The 14,295-nt window shown below is 45.0% G+C and overlaps 1 protein-coding gene across 1 annotated transcript in view; it reads right to left on the minus strand.

Annotated features, from left to right (window-relative positions):
• CPAMD8 (C3 and PZP like alpha-2-macroglobulin domain containing 8) overlaps nt 1-8,163 on the minus strand; it is a gene marked incomplete at its 5' end in the record, with an annotated part of 40,165 nt that extends 32,002 nt beyond the window's left edge. The window contains 10 exons of the mRNA XM_080359186.1: nt 207-315; nt 608-692; nt 1,107-1,220; nt 1,352-1,406; nt 2,372-2,389; nt 2,863-2,915; nt 3,046-3,211; nt 4,141-4,163; nt 5,956-6,107; nt 8,087-8,163. Coding sequence (XP_080215312.1) covers nt 207-315; nt 608-692; nt 1,107-1,220; nt 1,352-1,406; nt 2,372-2,389; nt 2,863-2,915; nt 3,046-3,211; nt 4,141-4,163; nt 5,956-6,107; nt 8,087-8,163 — 852 coding nt within the window. The remainder of the gene's footprint in view (nt 1-206; nt 316-607; nt 693-1,106; nt 1,221-1,351; nt 1,407-2,371; nt 2,390-2,862; nt 2,916-3,045; nt 3,212-4,140; nt 4,164-5,955; nt 6,108-8,086) is intronic.
• Nucleotides 8,164-14,295: the final 6,132 nt, after the last annotated feature.

Genomic DNA, 14,295 nt, shown 5'->3' on the forward strand with positions numbered 1-14,295 from the left:
ATATTACACCAACAAATTCTCATCCCTCCAAATCATAAACATACTGTGTCAAAACATATAATATTTTTATCATGCTGGATCAAATTATCGCATTTATTCATTTATTTTCTGATCTTCCATCAGTAACACGAAACAGGGCTGTGGTCTCAACGTCAAAGAGCACAGAGGAGGCGTTTTACCGCAGCTGAGTCCATGGTCTCCCTCACCTGAGTGGTCCTGAGGACAGGGTGTCCCACTTCATGTCTGTAGTACCCTACGCCGTTTATGGTCATATTGACAATTAACTTTCCTGTCACCGGCTTTCCAAATGTATATCTGCAATGGAAAGAGGATAACGATTAACTTCCAGCTGGTTTCTTGCTTTCCCGGTTATATCATAGGCCCGTACCATGTGACCTGCACATCTAGAAAACAATATCACAGCAAGTTTTCCAGCTTGTTACTGTCAACATGTCTGATGAAGGCTTTTACGTACAAAAGCTTCTGATGATGACCAGAAATCATCTGAAAAGTCTGCAGCAGGTGAGATCCGAGCTCCAGCGGCTGACCCATCCCGTGGCCGTACTACAACTTACATAATGGAGCTTTATCTGGGACACGTTCCTACCTGGCATGGACAGTTCCTTTTTCACACAGCGAGAGGTCGCGGATGTAGCGAGGGGGGTCGATCAGCAGCTCAAACTTTGGTAATACTACAATGAAAAGAAACGCAAAAGCTTTTCAGAGGGGCTTTGAGACTGAAAAGGGGGGTAGCAAAAACCAAAATTCATAGTTGCAGGGAGGGCTCTAGGAAAGGAAGGAAAACACTGACAGACTGAAAAATATTGGGGAGTTTCCCAGAAAATTAAATCTTTGTTACATTAATTGATTGTGCAATATGACACTCTATTTCGGGTCCTTTACTTTATGAAGTGTTGAGGACAGGAAGAAAGGGTTTGGTTAAGTTGCAAGTGTCTGTATCCCTGCAGCCTTCTGAGAATGTTTTGTCATGACATATTAAATGTGTTGTTTCTCAGGTGTTTCATCTCAAGTAAAAATATTTCATACTATTTTGTTCTTCCAAATGTGCTTGGGTTATAGTCAAAGTTAATTTGGATCCAACTCACCATATTTCTGAACTTCAAAGGATTTGTTGTATGTGTGCCCCTGCATTTCAGCAAAGATGAGCCACTCACCAAACACCGGCTGATCGGACAAGGGAAAAGTCATATTGACAATACCTGCGAAAGGAAACAACATACTGTGAACCGCGTCACTCAGCAGCCCTTGGCAAGGCTGGCTGAACACAACTCAGGACAAATAGGAGCAAAGGAAGTAACAATCACTGAGAAAAATCAAGTCTGAAACTCACCACAACAAATTGGCGTCAAATTACTCCACTCTATCATACGAGACCCCCGAGGATCCTGCACAGCGGTTTAGGAATGAGAAACATCACAGTGAAAATGAACATTACTAATACATCTAATTCCATTTGCAACAAAGAACTTCATTTTGTAAAATATACATTTCACTAGTAGCTCAAGTGTAACTAACATATGCCAAAAATCTTCTGAGGACACTTGACCGGGGGCATTTTCTGTCTAAAACTCATTTAAGGACGCTGCCTCTATAACCAACACACATGAGCAAGCACTGTCAGCGGCAGATCTTGCACCTATCTTAAGACACCTATTTGGGGGGGATGACCTGGCCTCTGAGACGCTTTCTTTTTATTCACAACGGCAGCTGCACAACTAGCAAGACAATTTTTAGATGGCAAAGTCAGATGAACTTTTTGTCAGCATTAGGTCTGTGATTGAAAGCAAACAAGAGGGTGAATTCTTCTGCTTGCTGACAGCTAAAGAAAACACGTGGTTTAGAAAGGAAAAGAAGACTAGACACAGAAGGAACCTCTCATTCACCTCAGAAGGAAGAAGAGAGGAGCACCCTTTCCTTGCCATGAATTTCTAGTGTCCACTAGCATAATGTTTGGGTGCAGAGATGAGACTGGCCCTGCCATAGCAGCCCAGGCAGGTGAAGGAGGGGAGCGTGTTTGCATTGGAAAGGGAGACACTGAGTGGGACTGGCACATTGAGACAGTGGCATTGAGACATTGAGTGGGACTGGCACATTGAGACAGTGAAGTCAGCCAGTTCTTCTCAGGCTGAAAAATGGGAACAGATGTCTGAAAGTGACGTAGAAAACAAGGATATTTGTTGGTGATAACAAAAAAAGGCACACAGATCAGTTAAAGAGAAAGGGATAGAGGTAATGGCAGAGGTTACAGTTGGGAATGGCTGTAATGGGTTTGAAGAAGCACAGATGTGCGACTCGTTCCCCTTGTGCCTGTACGGGACACACGCTGGGTGACTGGCAGACAGATACTCACCACCACATAAGCTTCGATCTGAAAGACAAAAATAATAAAAAGCTTTATGAACCAAAGCTACCTCTCTGCTTCTTGTGACGAACTGCTGAGTCGACATAAGCAAGGCAGGATGAATGAAGTGATCAAGTTTCAACATCTCTCCTTTGGTAAGAGTAACCTGAGAAACATCCATTTCACTCACACATTTAATGGGAAACGTAACACTTTGTGCATCACCTCAATAGAGTGCAAGGCTCTGACAAACTCTGACTGCTTTGCCATAGTCACATTCTATTTGCTAGCACTACAAACTGCCTATTCTCCTTCAACAGGGAGGCGACCAAATGAAAAATAAAACCCTAAGTTGTAAAAACCAACAAGCAATTGCAAGGCATGCCTAAATAGATTAAGAAATCCAATTACATTTCTGCATAAATGTACATTAGAATAAAATAGAGGTTGCCAAGCATTCCATCATATTTTACAGCGTGAAGGAAAACAGTTTTCTTTACCCTGTCGTTGACTGGTCTCAAGTCAGAAGTCACCATATAGAGGTTTATCAACACTGAAAAAAGGAAAAGAGGAAATGTATCAATCAGCACAGCTGACACTGAGCAGAATTTCTCACCCTAGAACCTGCAAGTTTCGCTTTAAAGCAGCCCAAGCATCTGGCAAGTTCTGCAAGGTCGCTTTACCTTTCTGCTTGGGTTTGTAGACAGGTTTATCCGTCTGGATGAACACTGATGACCCTTTGCTGTCGATGGTTACGGTGGTGTAGTTGTGAAAGATGTAGCCGTCCCCTGCCAGGTGCCGGTTGCCCCAGACTTTCAGATGCGCTTGTCCACGGAGTCCTGAGGGCACCTGGAAAACCCACCACGAGGTGAGGAAGACACAGAAAAAGCCTCCGAGCTTTCTGGGGAACGTAACTGACGCTGAGTGAGTAAAGAGCAGCCACCTGCTGCATTTCAGCATAACTATGTGTGAGCAATAAAAAGAAAATGAAGAGCATACTGGGTCTTTTACAATGTATAAACTTCAAAGGAGGAAAAGTCATGCTAAAAGCACAGCAGGAAATTCTCTTCTACCCTTTATCACTCAAGCAAAGTGATATTTGATCTACATGTGCAGCTTTCACTAAAGAATGTGTGTTACATGGGGAAATGGACCATGCTACGGAAGAAATAGTTCTGCTGAGAGAAAGAGGAATAAAACCCAAGACATCCATGCTTGCACCAGTTCTTGAGAGAAATAAGACTTAAAATCACATTATATTAAAAACTACAAACTAAAGAAATCTGATAATACAGAAATATTATGATAATAGGTCATAGTTTGAGAGTGAAAAAAAACCCCACACAAATCAGCAGTGACACTACGGATTTTACTGAACAGTGAGGTACAGTCTTCGGATAAATAAATCTATGGCATTTGGTATAACTGCTGTCTATATTTCACTTTCTTGACATGACTAGGTACTTACGTATTTGCATATTACCCCAGTAAAGGAGCGGGGAGTATCGAAGCCTTTCTAGAATCTAATACCCTGATACAGTTTAATTACTGGCAGGACAGGGCAGCAGCATCAGCCAAACAGTAATTACAGAAAAGGCAAAGCAAACTCTGCCGTTTGCCACCTAGGCAGGGAGATCCCATCGGTCACGCCAGACCAGCACCAAGCTCCTTAGACCTCTGTAAATCAACGGCTTTAACGTACTGATAGGTCAATGACAATGGAGATGATGCAGTAGCTGCACTGCAAAGAAAAACATCTTAAACTAATGGACACTCACCTTCAGTTTGATTGTTCCTTTATCTAAAAAGAGAGAAAGACAGAGTTATTCCCAAATTAAGGTACTAAGGTTTTAGACCTTTGCAGCTGAGTGAAAGGAGATTGCATGGCACAGAGCTTCTAACTGCCACACTCCGTTATGATTTCACCTGAAGCCATTTTCCTGCATGGACTAAAACAATCAGCAGGGTGAGCAAATCGGACCTGGCAGAGTTTGCCGTGATAAACCTGGTCCACATTTCTTTACCATTTTTGCCCAAGGTGAACTGCAAGGTTCCCACCAAGGCTGAGGTTGCAGCAAAGGGTTTGCTCATGGAAGGGTTTTGCTGTGAAAAGGACCTGGCCTCTTTTGGGACTTGAATCTTGAGGAGCTGGAAGCCATCGTGCAGCAGGAAAGCTATGGAAAGCAGTCTAGGAATTTCCTAGAGTGTATAGAGGACAATTTCCTTCATCAGCTGGTAAATGAGCCTACCAGGGGTAAGGCTAGCAGAAGTTCAACAAGGCCATGTGCCGGGTCCTGCACTTTGGCCACAACAACCCCCTGCAGCGCTCCAGGCTGGGCACAGAGTGGCTGGAGAGCAGCCAGGCAGAAAGGGACCTGGGGGGACTAATGGACAGGAAGCTCAAGAGGAGCCAACAGTGTGCCCAGGTGGCCAAGAAGGCCAATGGTGTCCTGTCCTGTATCCAAAAGAGCGTGGTCAGCAGGACAAGGGCAGTGATCCTTCCCCTGTGCTCTGCACTGGGGAGGCCACACCTGGAGTATTGTGGTCAGTTCTGGGCCCCTCAGGTCAGGAAAGAGATTGAAGTGCTGGAGCGGGTCCAGAGAAGAGCAACAAGACTGGGGAAGGGACTTGAACACAAGCCCTATGGGGAGAGGCTGAGGGAGCTGGGCTTGTTTAGTCTGGAGAAGAGGAGGCTTAGAGGTGAGCTCAGCACTCTCCAGAACTACCTGAAGGGCAGTTCTAGCCAGGTGGGGATTGGGCTCTTCTCCCAGGCATCAGCAATAGGACAAGGGGCCATGGGCTTCAACTCTGCCAGGGGAAATTGAGGCTGGAGATGAGAAAGCAATTCTGTGCAGAGAGAGTGGTCAGGCATTGGAATGGCTGCCCAGGGAGGTGCTGGACTCACCGGCCCTGGAGGTTTTGAAACTGAGATTGGCCATGGCACTTAGTGCCCTGATCTAGTCAATGGACTGGAGTTGGACCAAGGGTTGGACTGGATGATCTCTGAGGGCTTTTCCAACCCAGTTGATTCTGTGATTCTGTGAATAATTCTCAAAACAAACACTCACAGAATCTATTTTGATTGCTGGATACAGCCATACCTAAGATTTCTCTTTAGCATATGTTGCCCATATGTGTAAGCATCCCTCCCTTTGAATTACTTAGCAATTGTCAGCCAGTTTCAAAGACAAGAGGAGGATAAAACCAGAGACAATGGGGAGACTGCATTTCCAGCACTCATTTTAAACTAAGGGTAGAAAATGATGATGTTGTTGTAGACTTGACATTTTTATTTATATTGAAATTATCACCTTATTCCTTATACAGCTGCCCAGTGTCAAACATTCTGGTTTCAAAAGGAAAGTTATTCATTATAGAACTCTTGAGTATCAATTACCCAGAGTCTCTGTATGTCTTGCTGTTCCAAAATTATGGGCCTTGGATATTTGAGATGACATATATCAAAACCGCAATAGCACAATCAACAGAGAATATTTAGCAGTAGTCAACAAATTAAATATTAGTTTGATTCCAGTTCCGTTATCACCTTGACTTATAAACTAGTTCTCAAAGTCAGAATAACAAGAACTCACCCAGAACCGTTCCATGGCCTCGGGACACAGTTTCTCCTTTGACTACTAACTGAATCTGGACCATTGTCTCCTTGACAGCATTAAAGATGGTTACACTTATAGCTTCTTCAACACCCGATCGGAAAACAGAAGGTGCGGCAATTAAATAGCCCCTGAGGAGCATAAAAGGAACACAGAATGCACACAGAAATGAACAGAGCTTACAAATTCTTCATATTTAAATAAAGACACTAATATTGATGTTTACTGCATATATCTTATAGATAAACAAGCTAAATATACAAAAAGCTCATAATAAAAAAGCTGAAGTTCATGAAAGAATAAAGAGGTACCTGAGCCTCCAGTAGAGTTCTGTAGATAACGCTTTGTTTTGAAACAATTTAGATACTTCTAACATTTTTGCCTCAATTGTTTTTCATGGGTCCATTTTCTCATCTAGAAGAAGTGACTCTCAGAGCTGATACTCAGCACTTTCTAAAGGTCACACTCGCATTCACGTAACATGTCTAAACTTCCAACTCATACAGGAGCAGCCCGGAAACTGCAGTTACAAGACTGGGCTCAAATTCTCAGTTCTGCTGCCACTTTTTTTTCCAAACAATTGTACCATGCAAGTTTAAAAGCCCGGCAGAAAACAAGCACTTGAGTCAGCCCAGACCTCCCGTACACACCGCGTTTCTGAATGGAACCCATCCCACTCTTGTGCCCAATGGCATCGTGCCAGCAACTTGTCAGCTACAAGCATTACAGACTGTGCTCCCTGATGCGTTGGGCTGTAAGCAACATGGTTACATTCTCTTCATTACACACCTTTCGGGGGTTTTTGCTTCCCAAAAGGATTTTCTTTTTAAACGAGGCGATTTTTTGTATGTCTCTTTAAGCCCAATGGCTCAGCTCATGCCTTTCTGCAGTTCCATGAGCCAGGTTGCTTTAGTTCATGATTAATTATCACTCGGGGATGAGGATGATTGTGTTTTACAGCCCCCAAGTCATCTTTTATCAAATTCCAACCCCTGTTTCTCTCTCAGCAGGCCTCATTGCCATGGAGATCCCATTACCCCCAAAGGAAGTTCAGATCTCTGTGGCATTTGAGCTAAATTGCACGGGGTCCTTGGAGATTCAGACCCTTATGGTTTCCAGGTTTGAAAACTCATCAGAACAACAATAAATAACAATAAAAAGTTACTACTTAGCCTGCAAAATTCTTGGTAAGACAGACATAGCCCATGTTGTTGCAGAGGGAGAGCGAGTACCATCTGCATCCAGTACGGAATGATTAGACTCCAAGTGTCACACAGCACAGTGCTGCGGAGCCAGATGTGAAGCACATGTATTCACATTGTTCTACATCACTGCAACTCTTCCCCAAGTATCAGTCCGCTGATAAGGCTATTTAAGTCACTTAATAAGTGGTATTTTAGCATCAAATATTTAGCTTAGCAATTAAACAGCTAAATTGACAGTGACTGGACAGCACTTTTGACTAACAGCTCTGTCAGGTTACACCAAAACTTGGCAGGACGTGAAATATTTTCTAGTAAGCAAGTGAAAATAAGTTCTCCGTGGCACTCAGTTAATGCAGCTATTCACGGTGTTGACGGACTATAATAAACCAGGGCTAAAGAACAAAGCAAACCTTAATCAAAGTTAAACTGAACACACTGCAACGAGCTGTGGATTCAATTTCTAAAAGCCAGAGAACTTTCCCCCCGGTGAAATGTTTCTCCCTGGATGCTTTTCCCCCACAAGAATGTTTCACACGCTCTTCGGGCGCAAACAGCGCTACCTTCAACCATCCCCAGCACAACAGCAGCCCCGGCGCAACACCCCGGATTCCTTAAATAATTGTTCGCAGATAAAAGCTTTGCAGCCGCTCGCCAGAGGCAGGTATTTTTAAGGAGACTTTCTTGTATTTTTTTCTTTCCGCTGTGCTATGCACTTTTACACCGGCGAGTACAAACGTGCTGCCGGGCTGGGGAACTGCGCCGCTCGCCTCCCCAGCCCCCCGAGGGGAAACTTCTCACGGGCTTTGTTAAGCGCCTGGTGCAGCCACCCCGGAGCCCCATGCAGAGCAGACCAGAAGGGTCCATCCTCCCTCCCCACCGCCCCTCCCGGGGGTCCCGGTACTCACTGCCGCTCCCGGGGCTGGGCAGCAAGCAGGCTGCATAGGCTCAGCAGGACCCCCCAGGCACAGCAGCTGCGGGCCATGGTGCTCGGAGCCCCGGCCCACAGCCGCTCTCTCCGCGGGCAGGAGGAGCCTTTTGTTCCCAGCGAAGCGCAGCCCGAGCTTCCCCCGCCGCCCCGCTCCCGGGCTCGGCTCCCCGGTGCCTCTGGCCGCCGCCTCCGCCGCGTCCCCGCCCCCGGGCCGCCCCCTCCTGGCCCCGGTGCCCGCTCGGCTCCGGCCCCGGCTCTTTGTCTGCGGTCCCCGCCTGCTCCTGACAGCGTGCACCGGGGGAGGGGGCCGGGCTGCAGCCCGGGGCGGAGGGGCGGAGGTGCGGGCCCGGTCCTGCCCACCCGCCCGCTCCAGGTGCGCTGCCGGCTCCAGCAGCCGCTCCTCACCTTCCTCATCCTCCCGCAGCCCCCGAGGGCTCCTCTGAGCCCGGAGAGCCCCTGCCTGAGCTCCTCCAGTGCCTGCTGGGCTCGGACAGATGCACAAGTGAAGGTTCCCACAGGTCCCACCAACTTGGAGCATCCCCTGCATGGGCCGGTCCCGTCCACTGAGCCTCTGTACTCCGAGGAGCTCCACTGAGCCCTGCCAAAGAACCGCTTTTCAACCCCAAAATCCTTTTCAAGCCCTGCTCTGTCCTCCTCCATCCCCAGGCCCTCATCTGTCCATCTCCATCCCTCTGTCCCAGCCGCGGCTCCAGGGGCTGGAGACAGGAGGGGGAGCTCTCAGCACGCTGCTCTGGCCAAGAACAGTTCGCACAAACCGGGGAAGAGCAGATCCGAGGCAACAAGCAGAGATTCGAGGCCACAGAATAAACGCCATGTCCCACAGTGATGCACTAAAAGCTGCACATAGGAATGATTTCTGCAACCCTTGCTGGGACTCTGAATTTTCCCCCAACACCACACTCTGGTTTAAGGTAAGCTGCTAGGAAAAGAGAAACCAAAAATTACAAAATACTATTCCCCCCAGGTTCGCTCTGTTACTTGAACCTCCGCTCTATTTCTTCTAAAAATTCCTGATATGGAGTCTAGTATTTTACTCAGCAAAAAACAGAGATTTGTATCCAAAAGTCAACTCAATAGTTTACCAAAGGCCCTTTTTTTCCTTCCAGCTTCTGACAAAAAAAGCAGCAAATCAAAGTTTAAAAATTCTTTTTGGATTCATCACTTTCTCAGATATGTGCACAGAACCCTCCATGCTGCAGCACTTTCCTGTCTGCAACGTAGCAATGCCAGCATCTGCCTCCTGCCTAAGGGCAACGCTTAAGAGCACATTGGAATCCTTTGATTAAAGAGGATCAGCAGGCAAAATGAAGCATCTCTGCTGTTCTGATGGTCAAGCAGCCTATAACTGATGCACAACATCTCACCACTCCAAACAATGACTTTGGTAACAGTCCTGCAAAAATCAGGTGTGTTTTGGGTACATTTCACCTTGGAAAAAGCTCCTCTGGCAATGGACTCCAAAGAAGCACCAGGATTCAGGGCTGAATGGAGGGATGCAGCACGGCACGCTTCTCAAGCACAGCTCCATCATCCTCAGCTGGAATGCTTTTCAACACAAACCAGTGCATTTCTGCATTTCAGAAATCACAGCTAGAAATTATCATCATGTGGAGTATGGCCCTTTTCCTTTTTCAAAAGGAAACATTTTTTCCAAATTGAAGATTTTCTACTTGATATTTACTGACTACAAGAAATATCAGGCAGTTACAGTCTCTAAGGACTGCAAACCATCTTCTAATTATGAAAGTATGTGCAATCCTGTAAATAAGGCTAGACTCAGCTCGGTCTGAAAAAAAAAGGAGGCTTTAGATATCATTTCAAACTATTTAGTTACTGAAATGGAATTTTCTGGGCCTGCCAAAATGAATCCTATTCAGTGTGATGCAACAGGTGTTGGAATTCCAGCAGCCGCCTGCAACCCACATCTGGTAACCGTTAGGAGTTTAAAGGAAGTTCTGTAAGAACTGCTTATGTATAAAAACTATTCATCAGTCAAATCTATGGGCCATATTCACCCACCCGCTTGCACTGTGCATACTTCAGATTTTTATTTCGTTTACAAAAAACGTAATTCTGCTTCTCATGAAATGTCAGGAATCTCAGGCGCTTGTCCAGGTTGGAAGCGTGGGGGGATCGGAACGGCCGTGTTGGAAAGGTGAAAGAGGGACTGCAGTTTGTAGGGGAAGGCATGAGTACATCTATATTTGTTCTGACTAAATCTAATTTATACCCTGACTGCTTGTACATTCTCATCATTACTCTGCAGAACAATTCCTCCCCCCCCGCCAAGAATAAGGTCTTAGTTATTTTTTACATCATTATATTCACAGTAATAAAACCCACACCCATTTCTTCACCTCTCAGTTTTGTTCTGCCTTTGTGTTTCTCTGACAGCTTTTCTGTTAATTAAACATGGATTTCTAACATAAAACAAGCATCCTGCTGCCTTTGTCACACACTGCAAGCTTACCTGCGATGAGGAGAACATCGTCTCTCAGAAACTACACCCTCAGTCCAGATACAGGTGGTAGAAACAAGACTGATCCTGCCTGCTGGGAATACAAGTATCCCTAGAACAAAATTACAAGGAAAGGATAATTAAAGAGCACATCCAAAATAATACAATCTGTGTAGCATATAACAGGATAATGATATTGAGAATATACTCATTACACAGTTCTGTTAAAAATGCTTATTAATCATCTCTGGAACAGGAGAGGGTGACATTCCATAGTACATTTTAATTCCTGAAATAGTACTAAGAAATCATTCATATGGGCAGATGCTCATTTAGAACATGAACAGAGCCCTGTGCTTAATCAGGGTGGCTGTCCTTAGGGTTGTCAATTCTCCACATTTAACAATTTAACAATTGATAGGACTTGCATATACATTATCACAGAAATATTTTGAAAGGAACCCATCAGAGACATTTGAGACTACTCCGCAAGCCCAGTCCTCCACCCTGCGCTTGCTTTACAGACCACACACAAATGCAGCGGAAGAAACAACCTAAAATAATGTCTGTGAGTTGAACAGGAATGCTCACAAAATCACTGGAAATGCTCTTAATTGGTGTGGCTCAGTGGTGCATTTCAGGGCCGTTAGATCCTCTGCCGCTCTGGAACTCTTTTCATGTCCTGGCAATCGCAGTCCAGCCAGCAGTTTGTTTATCATATTCAGTATGAGTTTCCGGATCTCCAACAAAGCGGTATTTACTCCGAGGCAGGGAAGACTGCAGTAATCCAATAAGTTCTCATTAGCCTAAAATGCAGAAACATCTGCTGGGGTCATGAGCTGCGTATTTTCTGTTGATGAGCAAAGAATCAGCTCCGTTCCAAGCTAGTGTGAACAAAGAATTGTGGGGCTGGGGGTGATGGTGAAGAGACAAACGGGCCTCAATCATCTCCTGGGCTGCGGCTCCACTCTCACGCACCATAGGGATGCTCCCTCACCTCGACCCCTGGCGACCCTATCGCTGAGAACACAGGAATTACAGCAAAAAATGCTTTGACTCAGCCCTCCTGCGCTGGTGGTTCTAATAGTCGGGCAACAGCAGCATAACTGAAGAGAATGTGGTCAGAGCTCCCCAAGAAACAGCCGGCTCTGGACCGTGCAGAGCAGAACCTTGTTTAAAATGATCTTTGCCAATCGTTTTTTAGCCAACTAAGCATTTTGCAGAGCATTAATAGTTACATTTCTGTGCTTCCTCCTCTCCACCCGGGCTCTCAGACCTAGCTGGCTCATTTCACAATTGATTTCAGTTTTTAGAAGAGGAAAAAATGCCTTTGCTTCCTCAACAAAACGTACCTTAGGACATGGTAATGTTAACAATTAGTCAATAAGATATTCTGGACTAAAAGATGTATACATAGGTAGTAAGAATAATGCAAGTTCAGGTAGAACACAGCTAAATCTACGCTGATACAACTCACAGAAGGAAGAACACAATTATAGGTTAAAAAAAAAAAGAGGGAGATTGATAACTTGAATAAAAAGAGCCCTTAAGTTATTTAGAATTCCAGATTCAAAGCACTGTTGGAAAATAAGCTGAAAATACAAACAAAGTGGTGTCACATCTGTTTAGCTCCTGCTCCAGTGATTCTGCTGTTCTTTGTTGTTGTTTTGTTTGTACAGTGCAGCATCTAATTCTGTGGCTATTGCAAGGTGGAGGAGCCTAAAATACTTCTGCAAAGAGACAAACCAGAACCACTTACAAAGACCATTCGGAAAAATTCAGATGTAAAAGTCTCAGTTCAAAATAGTTTAAGACTCTTTCCTGGAGGGACTGAGCTGCTTTATCTATTAATAACACTTGTTCTACCATTTGTACAAAGAATCACACAAGTGTTTAATTGAAGGAAAAGAATGGCCAGAATGCTCAAATCAATGCCTGTGATTCTTCTGGAACAATGAACACACATCCCCAAGCACTTCATTGTTTTGTACACGCAGTTGGCCTTTAGCTCCAGGACTCCCCCCTTCCCTCCAGCCGGTCGGACAGACAGCGGCTGCCGCCTGCAGCTGCAGGGCTGAACTGCTGGCCCAACAGATTCCGAGCCTTTCCTCGGGATGGCTGCGAGTAGAACCGTCCTCCTCCGCCCTTCTGCAGGGAAGAGAGCTAAGAGCGTTCCCCTTCAGCACAAAATTCATATTGCTGTCTGTTGCTTAAGTAACATTTGGAGATCTAGATATACACGCATGGGTATCTCGGTGGTAGAAAATCACTCAACTGAAAAGGGTGGGCTTAATTTAAAAAGTATTTCTTAAAAAAAAAAAAAAGAGGTCTACCACCAAGAAAACCTGGGAAAGACATTCTGCGCTACATCTGTACAGACACAAAATTATCAAGGCACTAATACTTGATTTTCATTTCATTCCTCTCCCCTCATATTTAAGATGACCTCTTAACTTCCGAAGTCTCAGAGCGACACTCTTATTGTGAACAGGTTAAAGGCACGAGGACACACATCCGAGCAATTATCCAAACCTAGGAAGAACGCTTGTTTGACCAGCAGTTTCAGCATACAGGAGCCTTTCTACCGAGATCTCCATCCACCAAAACTGAACGACTACCAGTTTGCAGCCGTGACTCGACTGCTTAGCAGAGTTCTCCATCCAGTGGCCAACTTTGTAGGCGCAGCTCATGTTCCTGACCCAAAACATGGTCCTGTGCACAGCATCCGCAACTGGTGGGCTGAACAGCAGCACATACAGGTGAACAACGCAAAACAGAGCTTTTGAAAAACCACCACAGAAAGAGGTTCCACAGGTAAAAAAAACACAGGATGCAGAAGAGAGAAATGCATTCCATGTACAAAAACGGAAAGTACGTTGAAAAAACCCTGCCACATCTGGCATGTATGTTCATAACAGAACACACTCACTCTCACGCACCTCCTCAGTAGTTACGTTGGAGGTTTCTCTCCACGTTCACGCTCTTCTGGCCTCAGTACTTGGGTACCAGAAGGTCAGGGCTTGCCATTGGGACTGGCCAGATCCTCTAAGGCCATCACTCACTGCATATATTGTGTAGTATCAGATCTATGTAAGCCCGGATGGAAACAAAAGCTGCTGCAGGAGATCAGTGAAGATATTAAAATGTGAAGGCTCTTGATATAACACTGGAAAATAAGCCTTTATTATTAAAAAGAATAAATATAATCTTTAAGAGAAAGTGTCAGTTTAATATAAAAGCATTTCCGATTTTAATTAATGGTTTCCAAGACCATTAGGCAACAAGTTATCAAAACTTTTCACTTGTTACAAGTGACCAGGCTCCTTCCACTCATCAGCCCTCATTATTTACTCCCCTCGCAGGTTTTCCTCCCAGCAAATCCAGAAATAAGGGACAATTAGAGTCCTCCAGAAGCTCTTCACTGAGTGACCAATGATGCTACAGATCCTCCCGATGAGATCAGCACAGGCACAGTCCCACCTACACAATTCCACACCTACGTCGTGATACGCTGCCCTCTAAGGAACGCTACTTTGGAGAGAGATACAGAGCAGTGCACTTGAAGTCAGTTCCAAGGAAGTAAATTAATAAATTTAAGAATACAGATGTCCCATTTGCTAAGAATAACGTTTCCTCTGATTTACCTTTCAGTATTGTCAAGGCAGGTGATGAGAAAGGTGTCACAGAAGGAGACATTTTAACACGAA

The sequence above is a fragment of the Nesoenas mayeri genome (genome assembly GCF_963082525.1).
Source record: "Nesoenas mayeri genome assembly, chromosome: 25".
NCBI lineage: Eukaryota > Metazoa > Chordata > Aves > Columbiformes > Columbidae > Nesoenas > Nesoenas mayeri.